The following is a 25,256-nucleotide window of genomic DNA, read 5'->3' as shown; positions in this document are numbered from 1 at the left end:
TGCCTTGAATGTATGATTTTCCTTCCTCCAGCTCCTGAGGGTCCAGGTAACAGGTGTGCACTGCATGGTGCTAAGAATGGAACCCAGGGCTTTGTGCATGCTGGGTAAGCAGGCTGCCACCCAAGCTACATCCCCACCCTGCCCTGTGCGTTTCAAGTTGTCTTAGGTATATAGCCTCTTACATCTATCTGGTTCTCTTTGAAGCCATGCTTTTTTGAGGCTCACCCACACAATGGGATGTGGACACGTTTTTCCTTTTGGGGGACTTACTATGTGTCTAACCACAAACTCACACCAGCCAGGGATATCCAGTCCTAAATGTGGAAGGGCTGGCTGCAAGCACTGCACTTTGCTGGGGCTCTGGAATAATTTTGTCCTCTAGGGGGCACTGAGCAATGTCTGGAGATACATATTTTTTAACCACAGCTGGTGGGAGACTATTGGGTAGAGACCCAGGAGGCCACTAAACATCTACCCTACAGCTCACAGGGACCACCAAAACACAGAATGATGCAGACACAGTGCCAGACTGTATTCTAATAGGCCTGGGTGAATTTTAGACTCTGGAGTTCCTCTTCTGTGAACAGTTCCAACATTGCTTACCCAGCATACACAGCTACTTCGAGCCCCCTTATTTTATTGGTAAGTGCCACCGAAGGCTGCCTTTCTTTCTGGAAGCTGAGTTCTTGGCAGGATTGATGGCATCTCAGTGTGAGTTTATAAGCAAGACTGTTGCTATGATAAAGTGAGGGGAAGTGATGTCATTCTTTTTTAAACACCCTTTTATAACATGTATTTATTGTATTTGTGAGTTGGTGCCACGGCACACGTGTGGAGGTCAGAGGACAATTGGCTGGAGAGAGGACAATTAGCTGGAGTTGATTCCCTCCTTCTACCATAGAGTCCAGGGACTGAACTGAGGTTGTCTAGTTCAGCAGCCCTCTCTTAGGCCCAAGGCATTTTTTTGATGGCACAACATTCTTCCCTCAAGTTCACCGATGTGTCCTGGAACGTGGCACACACCCAGTCAGTACTTACAGAACCATGCACACCCTAGGAACGCTATCCCATCCCAGACAGACGTCAGCCATGAAGGGATGAGTGCTCGCCTAGTATGTTCCAGGCTCTAGTTCCACACCCAGCACCCATAAACCCGGCAAAGTGTTCTCCCCTGGAAGGTGAGGCAGGAAGGTCAGAAGTTCAAGGTCATTCTTGGCTACATAGCCACATGGAAGTCCATGACCAGCATGGGCTATAGGACTGTCTCAAAAAGAGAAGGAAGGCAAGGAAATACAGTAGGGGAGGGTACAACCAGCCAAAACTGACCAAGGCAGTATTACTAATTCTTCTGGACTGCTTGCTGTAAAGTAATCAAGCCCAAGTCGGACTTGTTATCATCCTAAAGGGCTAGAGATAGCTCAGCTCTTCAGCTGTCGGGAACGCTTGCTATGGTCATATTTAGGCATTTTCACACCTAATTACAAAAACAATGCAATGAAAGCATCTCTGTGTCAGCCAGCCCACACTGGTCACGTGAAACTAAGACAGGATCCACGTTGTTGTTAAGAAGCCACACTGTTATACAATGTCGTTAAGTCTCCAGACCTTACAAGATTAAGTTTCTGTTTCCTACACCTAATGTATACTGCAATGATTTTCAACCTATGGCGAATTTGTGACTCCATGATGTGCTAAACTCCTGTGATAACTGCCTTCCACATGATGTGTTCTTGCCCTTATCTATCCCACAGGCAACCTGGAGCCCCGAGTTCTCCACCCTCTGTCCAGATCCTAACAGTCAATTATCTGAACCCTAACCCTTCTCCATAAATGGGACCTCAAAAGCCAGTGAGGGGCTGCTCTCTGAAACCCTGACTTAAGAGGAGGCAGTCGTCTGGCCAGGCCCTTGTATGCTTCTAGTCAGACTGTGGAAATGGCTTTTTTCTTGGGTCTAACCCACTAGAGGGCTGTGGGTGTCCCCCATGCGCTGTGTACAGCTGAGGCCAAGAACACTCACCCAGCCCAGCAAGTCTTTCCCACTATTATCTTAGTTGTTCTATTACCAATAGACTCAGATGTTGGGATAAAAACCTGATAGATTAAAGAAGCGATTGACCAGCTGACCTTCTCACAACACTTCCCAGACCAAAAAGAGCAGACAAAATGTCCTCAAATCTCCAAGTCCCTCCCTACTCTTCCCTATGCCTTTCTATCGTATCCTGGGTCCTCGTGGTAGTCTCTATGAATAATTCTTGTTAACTAGTCTCTGGCCCCGCCTCCTGATTCAAGGTTAACTTTATTAACCCAGTCTCAGGGTGTCAGGCCCTGGGTGGGATTCTGAACTACACTGAGTGGTTGACAGTGGAGAAAGCCAGGAGTATGCACAAGCCTTCCTCAATCCCCACATCAGCAAGGCATCCTATCAGCTTCTCTCATGGGTGTCGGCCCTCAGATCTAGAGCAAGCAGCCCTGTCCCTCCCTCGACAGGCAGACTGACTCACTACCATCAGGCACTCGCAAGCTGCATGTAAAACAAGAACAAGAAGTTAGAACAGCAGCAGAGCAGAGAGAGCTAAGCCAAAGCAACCACACAGAGCGGATCTCAGTGACGTAGGAAGGACCCTGTCATTATGCACCAGTGGTCACAAACAGCTGATTCTAGGCTGCAGCTGGTGAGATGGTCATGCCACTGTCACCAGAGACACTCCACTGCCACATGCGCACCCTTCCCCCAAAGCTCCCAGAGCACAGGGCTACGATGTCCATTAAAAGCTCATATAACAGACCCCACCCCCATGCACACACCTACATGCACACACCCAGTAAGGCACACATGGAAACACTCAGCCAGACACACACATCCATGGCTGTCTTAGGCCGAGGCCTACAGGAGGAGCCTGAGTCCCCAGCCACCACCTCCCATTTGGCATGGGGTGAGCATTCTTCCTACTGGTTTAATTTCAGGCACGAACACAAAATGCAAATTACAGCTTAGGAAAGCATTCTCAAGTTCCCCCACCCCCACAGTCTCGCCATGTGCCCTCTTCTGCATTCTAGAGTCTCTCAAAGAAGCCAGAAGAGGTGATGCGTCTCACCCCAGCACTGGGGTTATGCAGGGGGTAAGGTCCCAGCACTGGACTGTGGGGGGTAAGGTCCTGGCACTGGGATTGTGGTAGTGTGCTCAGGGTAAGGGGGGGGGCGCAGGACGGGGTGGCTTAGGTCCCAGCACTGTGCTGTGAAAGGATAAGGTGAAAAACTCCTCCCAGAGCTCCCTGCCAGTCTAAACTGTGTACCACAACCCAGTTCAAAAAATAGATAAAACCAGAAAAACTAGCAAATGGCCAAATCAAGGGCTTGAGCTGTCACAATGTTACTGAAATTCCTTCCAGTGAGGACATACCTCTCCTCTCCTCCCAAGATAGAAATGACAAATCAAGGCAGGGTTCCAACGAAGTTCACTCAGGCACTCCTTGGGAGCACAGCTGAGGAGCCCCCTACAAGGGTGTGGGTGCTGCTCCCCATAAAGTTGCAATGGGAAATCATTACTACACAGAGGTGAGGTTTTACCCAAAGCCACACTGATGGAGACCCCTCCCCTAGTCTTTCTGGGTCTCCAGGCCTCCCTGAGGCTACACTCAAACAACAGGAGGTGGAGAGTGGCTGGAGCATCAGGTGAAGGTCCCATGACCCTCCCTACCCCTCCATCGGGTGGGGGGCCAACAGTCAATGGGTCCAGGTGGGATGATCCGCACAGGTGCAGCTGAGCGCCCAGGGACGGCAGTATTCTGGCTTAGTCCTGTACAAAGCGGCTTCCTAGGGTGGAAGAGGCCCTGGATTCAGTCCTTAGTAGTGAGGTTAGTGAGGTAGGGATAGGCAGGAAAGAACAAGGAAATGGCACCCTCAGGGAGGTGCTTTCATGCCCACCCAGTGTTGCACGGCAATCAAAGGTGGTGGCTTAAGAGCAGAAACTGTCTGAAGCCACAGTCCACACCGCTTCCTGCATCACCTCCTGGCTTGGTCTCTCTTTTCCACCAACAGGCTTCATCAGGAAACACCCTCCTCTCCACATATGCAGGCAGTGAACACCTAGGACAACCGAGTTCAAAGCCCTTTCTTGGAGAGTCTGTGCAGGATCCCCACACAGGGCCTGTTAGGTCTCAGACCCGACAGATGCTGAGGTGCCTACCTAGTATATCCAAGCAGGCCTGGCCTCCAGGCTCTCCCTGAATCCACAGTCACCACCTGTTACAGGGTATGGCTGGGATACCCACCTTCTACCCTGAAGACCAGCCCAGGGACTGGGATGTCCTTCCCTACACAGTTCAGATATTTTGGTTCCCTGATCCCGTTTGTCTATTCTTTGGGCCTCCTGGCTGCTGCACCTGGTCCCCTCTCTTCCTTCCCTCCCTCTCTGCTCACTCAGCTCAGGGTCATGTCCACTCTGGACTCTCTCAGATGTCCCTACCTCTGGCTATGCTCTACAGTAAACTTTCTCCACCATGCCTAGGTGCAGTCACATCCATTCCTTGTTATTTCTTGTTTTCCTTTAGCCTCCATGCTGTTTTGGGGTGTGGTAAAAGGAAGCCTAGGATGTATTGTGACTGCATCAGCCAAGAAGCAGAGGCTGCCTATGTGGATCTCTGGATCTCGTGCCAGCTAGCATAGACTACTTGTCCAAAGTCCAAGAAACAGTGCCAGGAGAGTCTAAATTCACAAAAGTATGTAGCCATCTGGCATTAAACTCCGTATAATATATATTTTATAGTCTTCAACACACGGCCCTTGTTTGGAAGACTCTGCATGTGTAAAATAGTACAAGCCTGAGATCAGCTACACATCACAATGACTGACAGCCAAACTTCTGGCTGCATAGCCTTGAACTTGACCAAATGGAAGACCACACAATGGAGATGCCATGAGCAATGGTTTCACTAGAGCATAAATAGGGTGGGTTTCCCTGGCAATATAGGCCACAAGTGAATGACTTGGTTCCCCTCACACCTTCCAACATGAAGCTTTCACCACAGGTAGGAGAGAGGAAGGGGTGGTGCCCTCACTTCTGGCTGGGTACCCCCAACTCCCAGCATCACACAGCCACCCCAGTCAATGAACAAGGAGGGTTTTGTTCAGAAAATGAATGAGGACAGCTTTCTTCCTGGCATTTTATTAAATCTTGAAAGCCGTGGCCTGCTGCCATCGATGACGCCTGTGGGCTCCCAACAGCCAAACCTTCGAATGCCTCGTTAGCAACGGTCATCTTGCTATGGCTGAGCATTCAGCAAGCCTGAGGTGTGGGTCACGAAGGATTTTCTAATGTAACAGAGAAACTTAAGATTCTTTGGGCAATGCCTGGAAACACAACATAAGGCCTTTCTTCATACCATGTGAGCTGAATCACTCACCAAGTGACCAAAGATTTTATTTGTTTAAAAGCAGGTAACATCAAAGTCGTATATGGTACCCATAATTCACTGCAAAAGTGATGGCCAGTGTTTCTGGATCATTGCATGAACAGCTCAGACAATGGTTAGAACTGTATCTTAACCAATATGTAGTCCAGGAGCAGGCTGACTTCACACATTATTGTTTGCAACAGTTCCTATGTGGGTTTCAGATGGAGACAGCTGGCCTCCTGTAAAGCTGGCTGGGCTGTGTCATGTTAAATATGACAGAGTGGTCACCCTGGAAGGAGTCCCGACCTGCCTTTTGCATCCTCCCATCTGGTCCTTTGGAACTGAAGGCCATGCTGGGGCCACACCAGCTCATCTCTAAAAATAAAATCACACTTCAGGTTCTCTTGAGGGTGTTCCAGTGGCCCAACTCCCAGCATCCTAGCATGGGCTCAAATACGGGTTCCCTTATTCCCCTAAAGAAGCCCCACACAGACAAGGTTTTCAAAACCACATCAAACCCATTTGGCAGTAGATGATATTACCTATTTGCTGAAAAGCAAAACAAAACCCCAGGAGGGGCAGTAGCACATGTCTAGAGCTCTGGGTATTTAAGAGACGAAGACTGAAGGACCCACTTGAACTGAGGCATCCAAGGCTGGGCTGGGCCACAAAGCCAGACTGTATATCAAAACTAAACCAAAACCAACTAAAAACACACCAGCAAATGGAGAAATGAAGGCTGTATTATGATCATAAAAATTATTCTAGAAATGTCTCCCTGCCAAGTAACTTCCACATGTGTTTAAGAACAACAGGAACTCACAGGACAGTGAGGAAGAAGAAGCCTCCACCCCTACCCCAGGAGAGGGGCTGAGCAGGAGGGGCTGTGACTAAACCCAGCCCAACTGTTCTTTTTATTTTGTACTTGTAACCTTCTCCCTTCTCCGTATACATCTGGTGGGTGTTGGCAGCCTTTCTGTGTACTTGGAAAACAAAACAGAAACCAATGGGATTAAAGTGATTCTGAGAGCCAGAGAAGTCTGCAGTTCCAGAACCACAGTCTCTAAGGCAAGGTCTCTGCCATCAGGGATGGGGAGAGACAGAAGAGATCAGGTATAACAGTGGAAAATAAGGCAAACTGGCTTCTGGGTTTCAGACTGCCACCAGGAAGGCCCACTGAGGACGAAGAGGAGCCAGCCAACGGCAGATCAGTGGAGAGGTAAAGGGGTAACAGTCACAGTTAGTGGGGGCAACTTGGGCAGGCAGTAAGCCCTTGAAGCACTCAAGGTCCAGTCTTTGCATGTGCAGGGCATGACTCCAAGCAGCAACTTCTGGGGTTTGGAGGCTTGTTACTTTTTTGACACCCCCTCCCCCAAAAGACACGAAGATGGAGCCCATGAAGAGATGAAATCAAGGTAGGTGCCTCTTCTGGGTGGGCTGGGCAAGGGTCAGGTGATTTCCGGTAGCATGCATCTACCATATCCCCTATGACTGCCTGGCCAAGTCCTACAAGCGCTTGTAGGTGCCCAGGAGCGCTTTGCAGTTGGGGCAGTAATGATCCACATCTTGCAGGGCGTCTACGCAGAATGGGATGAAGCAGCAGCCAGCGATACACCTGGGAGGGAGGACAGAGAGACATATAAGGAGCATGTCACCAACACCAAGAACATGGGCTCACATCCTTGTGCTGCAACCTCCCGAGGGTCTTTGGTGGGCTAACCCGGAGCTGAAGACCTGTCTCTCTATGCACAAAGCCCAGTGACTGATCCCCAATATCAGGTGTGCAAACCTGTAATCCCAGCACTCAGGAGACGGAGGCAGGAGTTCAAGGTTATTGTTGACTCCCGGGAGGGTTGGAAGCCAGCCTTGGATACATGAGACCCTGACTCAAAAAGGAAAGGGGAGGATCTTTGCAAAAGCTATGAAGTATCTTGTTACAGGGACACCCTGGAAACTCTAGGTAGGCCCCTAAACCCAAAGATGGCATCCTCTCAAAAAGATATGCCAGAGTAAAGATGCCATGTGGCACGGCCAGGCATGAGGGTACATACCTACCATCCTATCACTAGAAAGACAGAGGCAGGAGGATGTTGAGCTCAAAGTCAGCCTGGGCTACACAGTGAGACTCAACAAAGCAACAAAACGCTAGCACTCAGAATGTAGCTCAGTGGTAGAGCACTTGCCCAGCACGTGGGAGGGCTGGGCTCCATCCGGGGCATTAGGAGGAGCATTCTGGGACTGTAGCTCCGTGGGCAGAGTGCTTGCTTAACATGCACAAAGCCCTGGGTTCCATCCCAAGCACCACATAAAACCAGACATGGTGGTGCTGGGCTATAACTAGATAGGTAGAGGCAGGACGAGCAGGAGTTCAAGGACATCCTTGGATACACTGTGACTTCAAGGCCAGCCTGAGCTACATTAGACCCTATATAAGACAAGGAGAGGGAGGAGGAGGGAGGGAAGGGGGAAGACGAGGAGGTCATCATTATCTTAGATGAGGGTTGGCGAATTGCTTTGTAAAGGGCACCGTCCATGTGTTAGACATGTTAGATGGCCTATGTTTTGTCTGTTCTCCAGCCCTGCCTGGCAGCATGAACGAGAAGAGTATGAACATGCAGAAACAATAAATGAGGCTGGCCGCAACCAGTCAGACTTAAACAGGAATGGCTGGGGTTAGCCTGGAGCAAAGGTGTCTTCAGGGTTCTCACGACTAGGAAATCCACGTCCCCGCGTGACTCTCCTAACAGCCCCGCGTGACTCTCCTAACAGCTCATGAATGGGACTTCCTAGAGCCTTGGGCCCATGGTGGGAACACAGCCTGCTGTTGCCTGCTCACTCCTCTCCCTGTGAGGTCCCTGCAACTCCAGATACACTGACCTCCTCCTCACCACACCCCCAGGAGGCAAGTGTGGGTACTCAACCCCAGAGAAGGGAAGTCATCTGCCTGAGGGAATCTGATTCACGGCAGCGAGGCCACGTCTCAAAATGATTAAAAAGTTGAGAAGAGGCAGAAAGTTAATGTAGACTTGAGAAGTTGGCTCAGATGAGGCTGACCTTGTGCTGCCCCATCCCCATTTCAGATTAAATATCTCAAAGCAGTGAAAGTCTCCTCCCTTTCCTTTTGAGACAGGATCTCACTGTGTAGCCCTGGCTAACATGGAACTCCCTATGTAAATCAGGCTGGCCTCAGACTCAGATCTGCCTTCCTGCGCCATCACAGCTGGCTGCTTTGTTTTTTTTTTTTTTTTTTATGAGATGGGGTCTTACCAGGTAGCCCAGCCTCGCCCTGAACTTACATCCTCCTATCTCTGCCTTCCAAGGCAAGGATGACAGATGTGTGCCATCAGGCCCAGCAGCAATCTGTGGCACGGGAGATGGAAACTGCCTCACACACACTAGGCGAGCTTTCCACCACTCCGTACTCTGGCGTATCCCCAGACCTTAGTTTACTTTTGTTTTTGAAAGCAGGGTCTCATGTAGCCCAGAGTAGCTTCAAACTCCCTATGTGGCAGAGGCTGGACTTACACTACTGATTCGCCTGCCTCAGCCTCAGGCATGCCGGCAGTCCAGGTGTATACCACTATGCACAGCTTTCTTGTGGACACTATCCACTCAGGTGCCCAGGTAAGCCCTGAGCTAGTGATCCTCCTGCTCACACCTAAGTGTTGAGATGGCAGACCCGGTCAGCAATGAACTTTTATTTAAGCCTTTTCTGCCCAGAGGATGGCTGTCAGAGTCCACAATGGAGCTGCAAAGGAATACAGAGAAGGATGGGTGGACAGGCCTGCATAGCCCACTTCTTCCCTGGAGAACAGAGGCTCCAGGGTTCTCCACCTTTGAAATAAGGAAGAACAATGCTGTCTCTTCTCCACCTAAAGTCACAAGCAGCCTGTGAGGAGACTGGGCCTCCCTGCTCTTCCAGGAAAGAGCACACAGTAGTGGCTTTCTAAGTGGCCCACAGGCCAGAAAGGGCAAGGCTCCTGCAATTACCTGCTTTAGGAAAAACATGCAATTGCTTTTGCTCAGATTTCTCTCCCACAGCAGAGACCAGCATCGCTTTTGGTGCAGACATAAATATTTATGTAATCCCTTGCACTGGCAATGGGAAAACATGGAGGTTGTAAGGGAGATGCCTGGGTGAGGGGAGGCCTGTAAAGTGTGTTACTGTACAGAATGTTTGAAGCTTCTCTCAGGGTCAAGCAAAAATTATTATTTAGGTCATGAAATTCTAGAAGAAGAAGCCCGAGGGTCCTACCCTCTGCAGATGTGAACAGCTGCTCAGTGGGGCTCTACAAGAACTCACCAGTGATTTCCACATGTGTTTGAGCAGAGTTCTCATCTAGGGGCACTCAGCAGGCACAGGGGTGATTTTTGGTGGCTGTCCTCTGGGGAGGGGGCACTATGAACTTCTAGAAAGCTGAGACCAGGTGTACTGCTCCAGGCTTTCATTTTTAATTATTACATCCACCCATTGATGGTGTATATGCGTCACAGCACAAATGTGAAAGTCAGGGGACAACTTTTGGGAGTCAGGTCTCTGTGTGGGTTCTGGGATCAAACTCAGGTTGTGAGGCTTGAGGGCAAGCACCCTTACTTGCTGAGCCATATTTCCAGCCCTGTTTTGTGTTTTACTGAGACGAAGTCTCACTCTGTAACCCAGGCTGCACTCAAATTTTCACTCCTCCTGCCTTCACCTCCGTCTGCTGGTGCTGAATAACAGGACTCTGCCAAGGTCAGCTTTAACATCCTCAAACAGGCTGGGGTATATAGATAGAGAGCTAGTCCAGCAAGCTGAGGTTGAGCTCTGGCCTAACTACCATAAAAACAAAAGAAAGAAAATCCCTACAGGTATTTGGGGGATAACTGAGTCAGTAAGGAACTTGACTTGAAAGTCTGAGAGCCTGAGTTCAATCCCCCTGAACCACGGGGTAAAAGGAAAGAAACTGACCACTGAAAGTTGTCCTCTGACCTTCACACACACACACACACACATATACACAAAAGATGAAAAAGGGAAGCAATTTTATAAATTATTTGTGAGGTAGTGAATGATGAACCAGGCACAATGGTACCAACTTGTAGTTCTGGAGTTGGGGAGGTAGAGACAGAGGGGTCTCTGGGGCTTACTGTCCAGCTACCCTAACCTACTTGGAGGTCTAAGAGCAGTGAGCACGTGTCTCAGTAGACAAGACAAACAGCTAACCTTAGCCTCTACACCGGCGCATACACATGTGGACCCACACAGACACACACATTCCTATAATGCAAAGGACAGCCCCTGCCACAGCTAAGTCCCCAGTCTGAATATCAAGATCCATAGAGGGAACCCTCCAGAGGCCACAGGGGTAAACTCACCCCAGCAGACACAGACTGCCACAGGACAGCCAGGTGAGGGCGCCGGCGTTGTAAGACAGCTGGGTCACGATCATCTTGCTGCAGGATGGACAGCACATCTGGACAGGGCGGTCATAAAAGGAGACAGGCTGCTGCACATACACTGTCTGCACGGCGACTGAGGGTAGAAGACAACACTATTCAGTGAACAAAGAAAAGAGCGCTTGCTCTGTGTCAACACATGAGAGCCGGGGTTACAGCGGGTACCCCAGAGCCCAAGCTCATAGTGGATCCCAAGGAAGAAAGGATAAATAAACTGTAGCTGCCTGGACAACAGCTCAGCCTTAAGGGAAAGGAGATTCTGACAGACACTATGCTGAGTGAAACAAGCCAGTCACAAAAGGATGAGACCGGGTGACTCCAGAGATGTCTACAGGAGCCCACTTGAGTCAACGCTTGGGGTGGGTGGGGGTGGAAGGTTCAGACACTCAGTGGAGGTGGACAGTGTATCTACCTAACACCACTGAGCTGTACTTTCAAATGGTTAAAGAGATAGGAAGGACTTGAAGCTGGGAAGGGGACAGCTAGAGAGAGCAGAGGGAGGTGGAGGGGGACGGACGTGGATACGATGAAGACTATAAATATATATGTGTATGCATGTGTGTGCAAACACATGGACGCATACACACACATATATATGCATGAAATGTTCTAAGAATAAACACAAGTATTTTTTCAACATATATTTATTTGTCTTCACTCTGCCAAACCCTGAGCCAATCACTTTCCCCAGACTTCCTGGGGAGGTACAGGAAAAGGACACACAGGGCAGACGGGACACGAGAGGACTATGGAGGTGGAAGTGGAGACGGCTGCTTCACATGGTGAAGAGGACGAGAAAGGCCACTGTCAGGCCAAAGAGCCCCATGGCCTCTGAGAGGGCAAAGCCCAGACTCGTGTAGGAGAAGAGCTGCTGTTTCAGAGAAGGGTTCCTAGCATAACCAATGATGAGGCTCCCAAAACAGTCCCAATCCCAGCCCCAGAGCCAGCCACCCCAACTGTAGCAGCCCAGCCCCAATGAGCTTGGCAGCTGTGTCGATGTCCCTGGAAATGACACTGGTTTGGAAGCTGTGGCTAGGGATGAGTGAGGTCAGAGGACGAGGGGCTGTCAAGCTGCTGAGGCCCTCATCTGTCCATGTCTGTGGTCGATTCAACTCCACTGCAGACAGTGAACGACTCAGCAGCTGAGAGGTGCTCCTGATCAAGGAGCAGGCGGAGATGAACTTGGAGCAGGCATACATTTTCAGGGGCGAGGGGCCAAGGCAGGAGAGCTGCTCCCAGGGTAGAAAAGACAGAGAGAGCATGCATCATTTTTTATTTTATTTATTTTTATTATATGAACATCAGTGTTTGCCTACATGTATGTCTGTGTGAGGGTGTCGGGTGCCCTGGAACTGGAGTTACAGAGAGTTGTGAGCTGCTATGCAGGTGCTGGGAATTGAACCAGGGTCCTTTGGAAGAGCAGATGGTGCTCTTAAGGTGGGAGCCATCTCTCCAGCCCCACAAGTGTTATTTTTTAAATGGGATAATTACAGTGGTTGATTTTTCCCATCTTTTTATGATCATATAGGCTACACTGCCTTTAAATTTGTGATCCCCCTGTCTCAGTAGCCTACTCAGTTCTGTACTTACAAGAATGTACCACTATACCATGCAGCCACATGGTAGATTCTATGCTATGTTGTATCTGTGTGCATACACTGTTTAGGAAGGGGTGGGATGGAACATGGCCTGTCTATGCAATCCTGGCTAGCCTGGAATTATTACATAGACCAGGCTGACCTTGAATTTATGGCCATGCCTCCTAAGTATCATGCATGTTTTAAAATATACATACACAGAAAAGAAAGAAAAATGACAAAAAGGAAATAGAAAACAGTGACAGATTTTCAGACTTTGCTGAGGAGTTCTTAAGTCTATAGAAAAGAGATAAAGACCTTGGGTCCTGCTGGCGGCCCTGGCTCTCCTAGACCACCTGTCCTGCATGATCCTTACTGAGTTCAGCAGTTTCCAGGATCTGGGCCTAGAGGTCAGACTCAAGCAGGGACCCCAAACTTCTCTTGAGTTCTGCAGACGGCTTTACTGAGGTGGTCTGCAGAAGGAGTTAGAGAAGCAGAGACATGCTGGGCTTTAGACCTGATTTTCTATAGCCAAGAGTGGCTGTGGGAAGCTAAGAGTGGGGGTGGGGATGAGGTGGGGATGTTCTGGAAGTGGTGACTGCCACCTGTGCTAAAGCAGTACAGAGTAAACAAGAGGGTTCTTGGATCCCTTCTCTGCATAGCTGGAGAGTTTTAAATAGTCTCTGCATATTTAAGTGGAAGGGACAATTGCTATTAGGATTCTTCGAGGCAAGTATAGTCTACAGTCTCTGGTGGTACCTAATGTACCCTCACCACCAACATCCTCCAACACACACACACACACACACACACACGCACGCACACGTGCACGCACGCTCCACTGCTCCCAGTTGAACCCTGACACCCGATGATAACCGTATGAAGTTTACCAACTGGGAAACATAAGCCCACTGCCAGGAAACCGAGCAGACACACAACTGGAACACTGCTAAGCGCCTTGAGCCATAGAGCAAGACACTCATGGAGGTCAGGGGGTGACCTCCAGTGACGGAGGTCCTGAAGTGCTGAGGCTGCTTCAGCTATGTTCCTGTCAGTGACTCCCCTCCACAGCTAGGTCCTTGGAACATCGTTTATACAACCTGGAGCTGGGGGGACTAGGGACTACCTAGAAGTAACCTGCTAGCACCAATACCCCACTTCAGAAAACAGGAAGAAACATACTTCAGGTATACAGGAATGGGCAGTAAGTAATTTTTGTTTTGTTTTGGTCCAAAAATAAGTTGTTTCTTGATCACAGGACAGTCTAAGTGACGAAAGTAGAGGGCTCCTGACATGGGCAGCTGGCTGAGAGGTGACTAATGTGTGCAACCCCCAGGATTTCATAAATTGGGCATGGTGATTCGCGGTTGCAACCCCAACACTCAGGCATTCAGGGCTAATAAAACCAGGAGTCCAAAGCTAGCCTGGTCTACACAGTGAGTTCCAGATCAACTAGGGCTACATATTAATACCCTGTCTGAAAAAGTTACTAGCTCACGTTCCACCTCAAGAAGTCAGAACTGGACACAATGGCCAGTTCTTCTTAGCAGGTGATGGCTCTGTGCTTGACCCAGGAAGTTAATTTTAACAGAATGACCCACTAACTCAGGGACGTGCTGACGAGGAAACTGAGCCATTAGGAAGGTGAGTAAGGGGTCTAGAGAGATGGCTCAGTCATTAAGAGCACTAGCTGCTTTTCCAGAATTCAGGTTCTATTCACACCCCCACATGGTGGCTCGCAACCACCTGTAAACCCAAAGGCTCCTTCCTTCTGCCCTCCCTGTGCGTCAGGCATGCAACATGGTGCGCATACATACATGCTAGCATTTACACACACACACACACACACACACACTTTTACAGAACAAGGTGGATAGCTCCTGCGGTTGACCTCTGACCTCCACAGGTACACACACACACAAACAAAACTAAAAACAGAAGGGCAGGGTACAAGCTCTGCTGGCCTGAGGTCAGAGGCTTACTCCCTCAGACGGCTCTCATCAGCTGATGATGCTCAGCAGTGCGTGCACGCGCGCGCGGCCATCGACAACTCTCACCAACCAGGACTCTAAGGAGGCCTCCCTAGGGTCCGGTCAGACCCTGCCCAGCAGGGGGTCAGCCGCTTTGCTTCCCTTTTCTGGCTCAGCACCGTTTCTGTTTCCTGCTCCTGTTCCCACCCCAGCTGGCCACAGAACAGTCCTCTATCCAGCGTTGGTTCTGAACTCAAAAACTCCCATTCCCAAATTTCCCTGGAGCAAGAGGCTGTAGCGGGTGCTGTGAGCTCAGCAGGCGTGTGGTTGCTGCTGTTTGCTTTGATTACATTGATGATTAACGCCTCTGCACACATGTGTGTGCGTGTGGAGCTCAGAGGGCAACTTTTGGAAGCCGTTTATTTTTTTTTTCTTTCCACCATTAGAGTCCTGAGGAGCAACTCAGGCTTAGCAGCAAGCACCTTTACCCACTGAGTCGTCCTGCTGCTGGCCCCTACACGTGTTTCATAGGAGGAAATTACGGGACTCAACAATGGGAAGTCCGAAATGTCCTATGGGAAACCAGGGTGGGGTGGATGTCTCAGTGCTTGTCGCTTGGCTTTGACATTTTGGCACCTTGCTGCTGTCCTCTACCTCTCAGGGTCCACGGGCTTGGTGACTAAGGAGGTGCAAAGAAGACCTGGGTGACATACATACTTGCGTTGGCGTTGGGAACAGGCACGGGCTGTGTATAGTACGAAGGAGGATTCATGCCCTTCCCATCCGGGCCTGTAATGAGTCCTGTGGCTGGCCCTGGCACAGGTGCTGGGGGCGCTGGGTAGTAACTGTTGACACCCACTGTCTCTTCATAAGTTGGGGGTGCGGTGGGAATTGCAGAGGGGCCTGCAGCCGCCTGGTAAGGTCCTGGAGCCGACATTTTACCTAAAGCAAAAATAGAGGACACCGTAAGAAATTCACCTGGCTGGGCATTGGTGGCACACACCTTTAATCCCAGCACTTGGGAGGGCAGAGGCAGGCGGATCTCTGTGAGTTCCAGGCCAGCCTGGTCTACGGAGTGAGTTCCAGGACAGCCTCCAAAAACAATACAGAGAAACCTGTCACGAAAAACCAGAAAGAAAGAAAGAAAGAAAGAAAGAAAGAAAGAAAGAAAGAAAGAAAGAAAGAAAGGAAGGAAGGAAGGAAGGAAGGAAGGAAGGAAGGAAGGAAGGAAGGAAGGAAGGAAGGAAGGAAGAAAGAAAGAAAGAAAGAAAGAAAGAAAGAAAGAAAGAAAGAAAGAAAGAAAGAAAGAAATTCACCTGATCTGGGGGGTGGACACATGCCTGAGACCCCAGTACTGGAGAGGTGAAGGCAGAAGTTCAAGACAGTGTTGGAGACCAGCCTGAGCCACTCGAGGAGCTCCCTTTGAACCCACACACTCCAAACCAGCATCTCTTCTGTTTAACCAACGTGGTTTTTTGTTAACTGTCTCATGTGATGGAAGTGATGGCAGCTTTTAAACGACAACCATCAGAAGATGTGAATAAAACCTGGTGCCCCAAAACCCATGGCACGGAGAAAAATCTAGAAGGGGACAGGAGGCTGGCCATGCTCTCTTTTGTCACTAGGGTCTGGTTACTTTTCACTTTATAAGATCTCAGATTGTACAACCAAGAGTTGACCATTTGTGTTGCTTTGTTGTTTTTGTTTTCAGAGTGAATGTGTGCAGGGTATGGTGCCTACACTGTATCTCAGCACTGGACGGGAGAAACAAGATCAAGGACAGTTCAAGGTGCCCAAATGAATCTGTCCCTTTTTTTATTTACTTTTGGAATCTTTATTTTTAACTGTGTGTTCCGTGCATGTGTGAATGCAGTGTCAGAAGAGGTCATCAAGCATCCTGGAGCTGGAGTGACAGACAGTTTTGAGGCACTTGTGGTGGATGCTGGGACCCAAACTCTAGGAGAACAATATATGCTCTTCACACCACTGAGCCATTACTCCAGTGCTAGACTACCACCTGGTAAAGTAAAACTACTCTTTCAGGACCTGGAGCCACCTGATCTGGGGGAGGCTCACAATTACCTGTAACTCCAGATCTAGGAAATTAGTGGGTTTTTTCCTGGCCTCTGCAGATACTACACGTATGTGATGCATAGACATATATGCAAGCAAAACACACAAATGCATCATTTTTTAAATCTTACAACGAAGCATAGTAGCTGGGAATATGGCTCTGTTGGTAAAGCGCTTGCCTAGCATGCATGAGGCCCTGGGCTTGATCCCCAACATTTCAAAACCTAGATACGGCAGCAAATATTTGTAATCTCAGCACTTGAGGCAGGAGGTGTAAGGATGCAGGCATTATGCTGGCCTGCCCCTGTCACCTGGCAGAATGCATTCAGGCAGTAACCTGGTCAGCCCAGAGTTCCATGAGTGCTAGTCTGCACACAGGTGCAAAGGACCCCTTTAAAAGACAGACCCCACCCACTTATGCTCTCTTTCGGGCTCTTCTCTCTCTCCCTGCTCTCCTCTCTTTCTGCCCTTTTCCAGCTCTCTTCCCAATTTCTCTTTCTGCCGTTCCCTGGGGCAGACAGGGCTTTTCCTGTCTCCCTCTTCTCTTCCGTCTTCTCTCTCTGTCTCTGTGTCTCTTTACCTCTTTTCTCTTTCCTTCCCCCTCCCTCCCCTTTTTAATAAAACTTCTCACTTAAGCTCTGTCTGCTTGGCGTGTTTGTCCCCCGACTTGGTCACCCTAGCCTGCCATGGAATCCTCCATGGCTCGGCACCCAAGGTCCCCCTTCAAGCTTTATCCTAATAGGAGGATTAGAGTTTAAGATCATCATTGGCTAGGTGGCAATTTTGAGGCCAGCCTGGGCTACATAATAAGATCCTGTCTCAAAATATCCCAAAAGTAAACCCCAGTACATCACTTCTCATTTGGAAAGTGGAGTCCCAGGGCAGCTAGGGACACAGTGACTTCAGTGAGGGAGAAGGTTTACTGCCCTTGGCGGAACTGTTGCTACCTGCCTAGTCTGCTACCTGCCTGGAATTACATTCTGGGACCAAGGCTGTGCCCTGGCCTGCTGATGCTCAGAAGTCATGGGGCAGCTGTGGTGGGACACAGGGCCTCCTTTGTGTGGCTGTTTCCCAATCAGACAGGACAGGCTCTGCAGCTTTTAAGTTCATCTCAGGAGACACTGGCAGCCAGGACCCAGGGCAGTGTGCCAACACATCGGGGCTGGACAGTGCTGTCACCTCCATCCACAAAAACCAGCTCCTGTTCCAGAATGTGTGGGAAGCAAAGAGATGGGCCCTTTGCAGAGTCCATCTTTAAAGAAATGCTACTGGACCCAAGGAGCGGAGTCTCAGGGAGTTTAGAAGGGCATTTCAAAGTGGGGAAAGAAGCCCGGGGGTGGGCCTGGAAATGCTTGGTAAAACAACACGAATAAAAGCCATGACGCCAGTGAGTAGAACATGATGACCCCAAGTTCAGTCCTTAAGACCCACATGGTGAAGAGAGAGACAGGGTTCCTGCAAACCGTGCTCTCTGACCTCCCTCCACAGATGTGCTGAGGCATGTGTGCCTGCCACCAACAGACAGATCAAGAGAGCAATCGATCAACACATGGATAGATGGGTGCCCACCCCAATAATTAATTAATAAACTAATGTATGCCCACCCCAATAAAAAATATCTATTTAAAAATTAACACCCACAAGGCAATAATGGTGCACCCTTTTAATCCCAGCACTCAGAAAGCAAAGGCAGGCAGATCTCTATGAGTTCAAGGTCAGCCTGGTCTACAGAGCCAGTTCCAGGACAGCAGGGCTACACAGAGAAACCATATCTGGAAAAACAAAAACAACACACACACACACACAAGAAGAACATCCAATATCAGGTAGGATGTTGATGTATAGTATAACCTAGATTTTAAAAACTTACTACATAAAACTAATGTAAGATAGTTCATCAATAACTTACACTGGCTATATGTTCAATGGTACTAGTTACATATGGAATTAAGTTAATTCTAGCTCCATCACTGTCTTGTTAAGAGCTTTAAGTGAGCTACATGGTTCAAGATGAAGTCTGTACGAGAAGCAAACCCACATGTAGTGTTGGGGAGGAGACACCAAGTTCTCCAGGAGGGCAGAAAGGGGGTTTCAGAAGATCACAGGAGTGTGCTGTGAAAACCACTTCAGAGCCAAAAATAAAAAGCCAGAAGAATGAGAAGGGGGCCCAAGAGCCGTTTGAGGTGCACTGTGGTTTTCCTCTGACAGGAAAAGAAATGCAGAGGCAAGGCCACAGGCAGACCCAAAATCAGCTGATTGTCTGGAAGATGACCCCACCCCCACCCCATCTGTTTGGAACACGGACCCAGCTTCACAACAGACACTCCTGACAAAAGGAACAATGCAACCACTGCGAAGCAGAGACTGACACTGTCCTGCCACGGGAGGGACAGATGTGAAGGACACACTGTCCTTTCTTGTTTCCCCAACGATCAGCCCCAAACCTGCTTCATACATTTACTATGAAAATTCAGACACGTGAAAAATTACAAGACGGGGTGTTTAGAATTCCTAAAATTGTCCCTGGCGGGGACAGGGACACACTTGGAGAGTCATCCTGGTACCTGCATTTGGGTTTTGGCTATCTTGAGACAAGACTTCTATGTTGACCAGGCTGGTCTAGAACACAAGACCTCCTCAGCTCCCCAGGTGCTGGGATTACAGCTCTGTACCACCATGCCTGGCTTTAATACTGCATTTTAAAAGAATAGAACTTCAGGTTTGGGGGATGAGGGTGGGGGTCTCATCACTTTCAAAGGGAGGGAGGGGATGGACTTCCTGGTTTGGAGAGTCAGGCCCTGGCCCCGCCCACACATGCCCTCATTAACTGAGTCACACTCCCATCTTCTGGAACACGCATACACATAAACACTTTTATTCTTCTACAAAAAAAAAAAAAAAAGGCAAGGGCCAGCAAATGGCTCAGACAAGGCGCTTGCCCCATGGTGGAGGAAGGAAACTGACTCCTGCAAGTCGTCCTATGACAAGATGTAAGTGTTCCCTGTCCCTCACAAAACAAATGAATTATGTTTGTTTGTTTGTTTGTTTGTTTGCTAAGTCCAGCCTTGTAACATCTCTGTGGCCCTGAGCAGTGGAGTGGTCACACTAGTCATATCAGGTGATCCTGACAGGATCTGGTTGTCATAGTTACTGAGAGCTGTGTAGAGGGAACAGAGCTGTTCCCCATTGTTTAACTGTCATTAAGTAAACATCTTTCAATTGCTCCTTCAGATGGGAACTGGAGAGATTGTCACCATCTCAGGATACTCTGTCACTAGACAGACCTGACAAGCCCAAATCTTGTCTGTTTGGTTTTTTGTTTTGAAGACAGGGTCTCACTATGTAGCCCTGGCTGTCCTGAAACTCACGTAGATCCACCTGTCACCACCTCCCAAACGCTGAGATTAAGGGGGCACGCCACTATGCCTAACTGCACACTACTTTTTAGAGTTGAGAACGGGAGTAGAGGCTGTCTTTACGGGAGGCATGCAGGGGTGACAAGGCCAGCTGCCTAGGTACTCCAGGTCCTACTTTTAGAAGGGCCTAGAGCAACAACAGTTCTCAACCTGTGGATCAAAACCTCTTTTGGGATCGAAGGACACTTTCACAGGGGATGCCTAAGACCACTGGAAAACATATATATTTACATTACAACTCATAACAGTAGCAAAACTACAATTATGAAGTAGTAATGAAAATAATTTTATGGTTGGGTCACTACAACATGAGGAACTGTATTAAAGGGTCCCAGCATTAGGGGTTAAGAAACAGTGGCCTGGAGAGTCATGCTTGACACAATGTCCCTGCTGTGGCCACCCTAAATAAAACTCTTGCCACTTTTGAACCCATGTATTAGCATGCTGTAGAGGGTCTGAGATCTAGGGAACCAACTCTCACCTCCACTGAGACTGGCAAAGAGAACTGGAGTCTGGGCCAGGTCTGACATGCCCCTGTCCTATCCCAGCCCACCACTTAAAATCCCAAGACTCCGTGTATGTGGGCCTTAGTGATCTGCTTTGAGGCAGATAACATCTTAACTGACTCATGGGAGAGGACGGGAACACACAGACCATTGTTGTCATCTCTGGCCTGCAGGACTGTCTAGGAGGGACTCGGCATGAACCTGCTACAGAGAGGGGCTTCTCACTCAGGCTTGTTTTCATTTCCACCACCCCATCCCTGACAGAATAATCAAATTATGTTTAACTCAATTAATTAATTAAAATATAATTTAATTTCTGCCTAACCGGGGAGAATTGAGTTTTGAGGGCCACACACCACTGTAATAACTATGATTTTGTTTTCACTTATCCCCTTGTCATTTTCCTAGTGCATGCACTCTTGAGAAGGCCAGCCGGTCCCTTAGCCAGGGGGAGCTATCACAGTGCTGTCACAGAGGCAACCCTCCCAATACAACGCTAACCCTTCACTGACTGAATCTGGCCCTCCTTCTCTGTCGATTCCTACCCAGTCCAGGCCCTCCAGGACCGTTTACAGCACACCTGTGGTGACACACACAGAGCCACAGAACAATCCCCTCTGCTGCTCTGGGGCCAAGCACAACCCAGCTGGCTGGTGTCCCCTTCCACCCTATCACTGGGTCACTCCTCAGTGTCCCCCTCAGGTCCTCCAGACTCATGTCTTGGGATTCACCACTAAAAATACTGTGTGCTTGGCCCACGAAGGAAGAAGGCCATGCCAAGTGGCACCCAACATGGCTGTTCGATCAGCAGGTTTCAGATGTACTGCAGAGTCTTAAATTTCCTCTGATTGTCTCCTAAAAGTACCCGTGCCTTTTAACCTAAAGCCATAGCCTTCTGCTAGGACACCAAGATGTACATCTGTTCCGGCTGCAACTTCCTGAGTGAAGTTCTGCTTCTGTAGCAAATAACTCTGGTCTGATAAAAAACTAACAGTCTCCAGAAACCCATCTGGACACCACCTACTTTTGAGTACATTTTACTGTTTCAATCCTCCTGCCTGGCCGACTCCAGCCCACAGAGGGTCCTCCAGATAACACCAGCACCTGTATCGCTCCTGGGACTTCACCATTGCAACCTGCTTTCTTTCCTGAGGTTTGTGGGATGGCAGCTAACCAGATGCTTCTCCCACCCACACCTCCCACTGAACATGAGCCCACCAACTCCTGACTCTCCTCCTCCTCCCCATCAAGAAGCCAGACACGAACCGGCATCCATATACCCAAAGCGTCTGGGATGTTATGGTGGAAGTTCCACCCAAGCCCCCTCCCCTATCTCTCTCCAAACCCTGCTGCATCTCAGAAAGCCTGCCAAATGATGGCCCCTCCCCAGAGATACTCAAGACCTCTCCCATAGGGTATTTAAACTGTCCCCCAAAGGAAACAACTCTTGTTTTTTCCAGTCTCCCTTTCCTGTCCTGGGGGACTGGAAGGCCATCCGGGAGCGTTGTATGCATTAAATGTGGGCTTTTTCTAATTTGGTCTGATTTGGATTGCTACATCGGCAGAGAGGCTTATCAGGGTGTAGAAACTTTTCAACTGTCATTTACTTTTGTGTCTGTGTATGTACATGTACTCACACATGCGTGCTTGTGCCGCGTAGGTCAGACGTCAGTGTCTTTCTTCATGCTCTCTGCAAATCTGATGTTCAGTGAGGTTGGCTACACTGGCTGGCCCAGGGTCTTCCAGTCTCAGCCCTCCGGCACTGGCTATTGCAGTCACACCTGGCTTTGATATGGGTTCTGGAGCTCTAAACTCAGGCCCTCATTCTCTGTGCAGCAGGCATGGCTTGGGCAGTCCTATTACGTAGTACTCATCTCTTTCCGTACCCACCCCTCTCTTGGATTCACACCAGGATGGGGGCTTGGGATGGGGACTCAGTGGTAAAGTTCTTGCCAGCATGTGCTCAGGCCCTAGGTTCCACCTCTAACACCATAAAACAAAACACCAAGATGAGTCTCGCCTTCCTCTCACGCTACCTAATAGACTAAATGGTCCCTTTACATGAGTCAGTGAGACAGAATACCATGATTATCATCCCAATTCGTACCTGAACAAACAGGCTCAGAGAGGTTAAAATGTTCATTCTAAGTCACACTAATAGGAAGATGAGAGGCTGGGGCTTGAACCATATCCGCCAAACCCCAGAGGTCTTTACACCTTACCAAAGCTCCTCCCAGCTGGAGAACATCAGAGGTGGCAGCCTTACTTTTCACAATTGCCCCCAAACCACGGTGACAGCCCCAGATCTGACTAGCAAGGGGCACCGCTTTCTCTGCCATTCTAACACACAAGACACATTTTTAGTAAAGAAAGATTTTTTTTGAATGGTAAAGTAAGATTCCCACACACCCACCCATACATGACATAAAACCTCCTCACCAAGTACAGATCTCGGCTATTTTATCCCCGAGCACTCTTGATTGAAAATTATCTTCTTCTTCCGAATCAGGGGTCTGGATCAGGTGGGGGTGGAGAGCTGCTCAGGGCTGGTACCTCTCCACCTGCTTCAGAGACGAAAGCCAAAGGTTCTGGGGCCCTTCGCCCGAAAGCACACTGGTAATGCCACTGAAGAGGCAAACACCCCAAAAACCCTGGGGAGAAGCCGCATTACTGGGCCCAGTGATCTTTAGTGTTCTGAACTATGGCCAGCGAACGTCAGGGTATGGAGAGGCACCCCATGTTCAGACAGATTTGTTTCTAAGGAATTTGTCCTGAACATCTTGGGAGAATCAGTTAGCCCAGGCGCTGCCCACAAACCCTAGAACTTCCGGGCCACAGCAGGTGTTCCTTCTACATTGACTGAACCAGACTGACTGTCCCCACACAGGCCAGCCTGAGCCCCCAATTTAAAATTAAAGACGAGGCTGCCAAAGGCCAAGAGCCTGCCAGGCCACCAGCTTCTCATTAGCGGTGCGGGCTCCCAGCCATGGCTTGTAAATGATCCTTGAAATCATTCTGCTAGAGTTCAGACACAAAAGGCTTCCGACCCTGCAGTCTTATTGATGCCAAATGCCCAGAACAGGGACGTCCACAGACATAGAAAGCAAGTTGGAGGTGACAATATGCTCTGAAACTAGACAGAGGTGGTAGTTATACAATGTGGTGAGGTATAAAAAGCCACTGTTGCCTTTAAATGACTAATTCTGCCAGGCATGAATAGTACATGCCTGTAACTTGGAACTCGGGCAGTAGAGATAAGAGGACCATAAATCCAAGGCCAGATTGGGCTACACAGCGAAACCATGTTGCAGAAACACTAACTAGGAGAGGGACAGATGGCTCAGTCTGCAAGTTCCATTCCCCATGTAATTGTAAGTACCTGGGTTCTGATCCCCACACCCACATAAAAACCCAGCTGTGGTGTCAGGCAGCTGTAATCCCAGCACTGAGGAAGTGTGGAGAGAACAAAGAGCCTTGGGCACACAGATGAGCACCAGAGAAGCCAGGGGAGTAAACACAGCTCACCTCTTCAGGGAAATGAGGTGCGAAGCTGCTCTTCCTGGAATGCTAAGAATGATGTCATTTTTTTTACAACGTGGTGGCCTTTTGCCGTCTGATGCAACAAGCTCTGTCTTATCTCCCAGAATTTAAGTTTTTATTTACCCAAGACCTTTTTTCCTACATCTTGAGCATTGCTTTTAGACCATAAAACACACTCTCATGAGTGAGGTCACTTGTGCTTTCTAATAGCCTAAAGTGACTTCTTTGTTATCTGAGGGCCGGGCCAATCCTGACACCCACAGGCACTATGTTTACCCCAGTCAAGTTCCCTAGACCCTAGATCTTGGGCACTATCTCTAAGTCAACGGTACCCATGGTTGTGAAAGAAACCAGATGTGCTTTGTAAACATATCCTCAACTGTTGTGACTCGGGACTTGGTTAATCGTTATCTGAATACTTTTTTCAAACACTGTGCTGTGCTTAAATATGGCTAAAGAAAATGATCTGGGCCAGTCTAGAAGTCCTGGTCCAGTCCAGTTACAGTAAAATCAGCTGAGTTTCATTCTTGTCTGGTCCTGATGTCTTTTCCCTACCTGCTGTAAAGCCTGCAGGGGGATCACCACAGAGGTGGAGAAAGCAGCACCCCCCGCCCCCAGGGACAAAGCCAGAGTAGCCAGCTAGTGGCTCTGAATTTGGTGAGAGACCCTATCTCAAAAGATCAAGTGGATAGACACACAAAGAGGTATGTCTTAGAAAACTAAATTATTTTTATATGATTTCATATGAGCAAGAGAAAAATCAGGCAACTCTCCCTTACTTTCTTCTGAGCACTTCTCCTAGCCCTGTACTTAAGCATACATTAAAATATCTTTCCTAAAATCTCCAACCCTTAGGGTAGCAGGGGTATGATGCATTGCCAGAACTTTCCAGGCACAACTTAATATTCAAGCCTGAGTATTGTTCTTCAGGCCTTCCAAAGACCAAAGACCTGAAACCAAGCCAGTGACCACCCACACCATGCCCTGACTAGGATGATCAATGTCCCGGCATTCAAAGTCCAAGAGGGTTTCCCTTACTGCCCACAGGATCTCTTGTTTCACCTCAGCCATCACTGCGAATGTCTGCATTGGCAGCTCATTCCCATGTCCCTATGCAGGCTTTCTCATTTTACCTCATAGGACTCCCTTTGATAGCTGGGCCAGCTCCTCCTCATTCCCTATACCCAGGCCTGCACTGTGTGCCTTTGGAGAAGCCACTCTGGCCTCCTTAGGCCTCTCTACAAAGCACAAGGGCAGGGTTCCCGCGCCCTGTGGTGGGATGTTAGTGCATGGGCTTGCCTGCCTGTAAAAGAGGCAAATGGCAGGCACTTCCTCCCACTCTTAG

The 25,256-nt window shown here is 49.0% G+C and overlaps 1 protein-coding gene, 1 long non-coding RNA gene and 1 pseudogene across 2 annotated transcripts in view; 1 reads left to right on the top strand and 2 right to left on the bottom strand.

The window, feature by feature from the left end:
- Positions 1 to 5,401: 5,401 nt before the first annotated feature.
- The window catches only part of Litaf (lipopolysaccharide induced TNF factor), a 34,478-nt gene continuing 14,623 nt past the window's right edge, over positions 5,402 to 25,256 (bottom strand). Inside the window, exons 2-4 of the mRNA XM_005084576.4 lie at positions 15,094 to 15,318; positions 10,749 to 10,905; positions 5,402 to 7,008 (exon numbers count right to left, since the gene is read on the bottom strand). Of these exons, the coding sequence (XP_005084633.1) occupies positions 6,900 to 7,008; positions 10,749 to 10,905; positions 15,094 to 15,313 (486 nt within the window). The 5' untranslated portion in view covers positions 15,314 to 15,318 and the 3' untranslated portion in view covers positions 5,402 to 6,899. The remainder of the gene's footprint in view (positions 7,009 to 10,748; positions 10,906 to 15,093; positions 15,319 to 25,256) is intronic.
- LOC121141239 lies at positions 6,952 to 8,491 on the top strand. The gene is made up of 2 exons (XR_005878097.1): positions 6,952 to 7,172; positions 7,971 to 8,491. It is a non-coding gene; the product is annotated as an uncharacterized LOC121141239 (long non-coding RNA).
- On the bottom strand, positions 10,912 to 12,184 carry LOC106022373 (annotated as a pseudogene).

The sequence above is a fragment of the Mesocricetus auratus genome, unplaced genomic scaffold (genome assembly GCF_017639785.1).
Source record: "Mesocricetus auratus isolate SY011 unplaced genomic scaffold, BCM_Maur_2.0 Super-Scaffold_100007, whole genome shotgun sequence".
Classification (NCBI taxonomy): Eukaryota; Metazoa; Chordata; class Mammalia; order Rodentia; family Cricetidae; genus Mesocricetus; species Mesocricetus auratus.
Note: the sequence above shows the minus strand (reverse complement) of the source record. Positions and strands in the feature narration are given on the sequence as shown.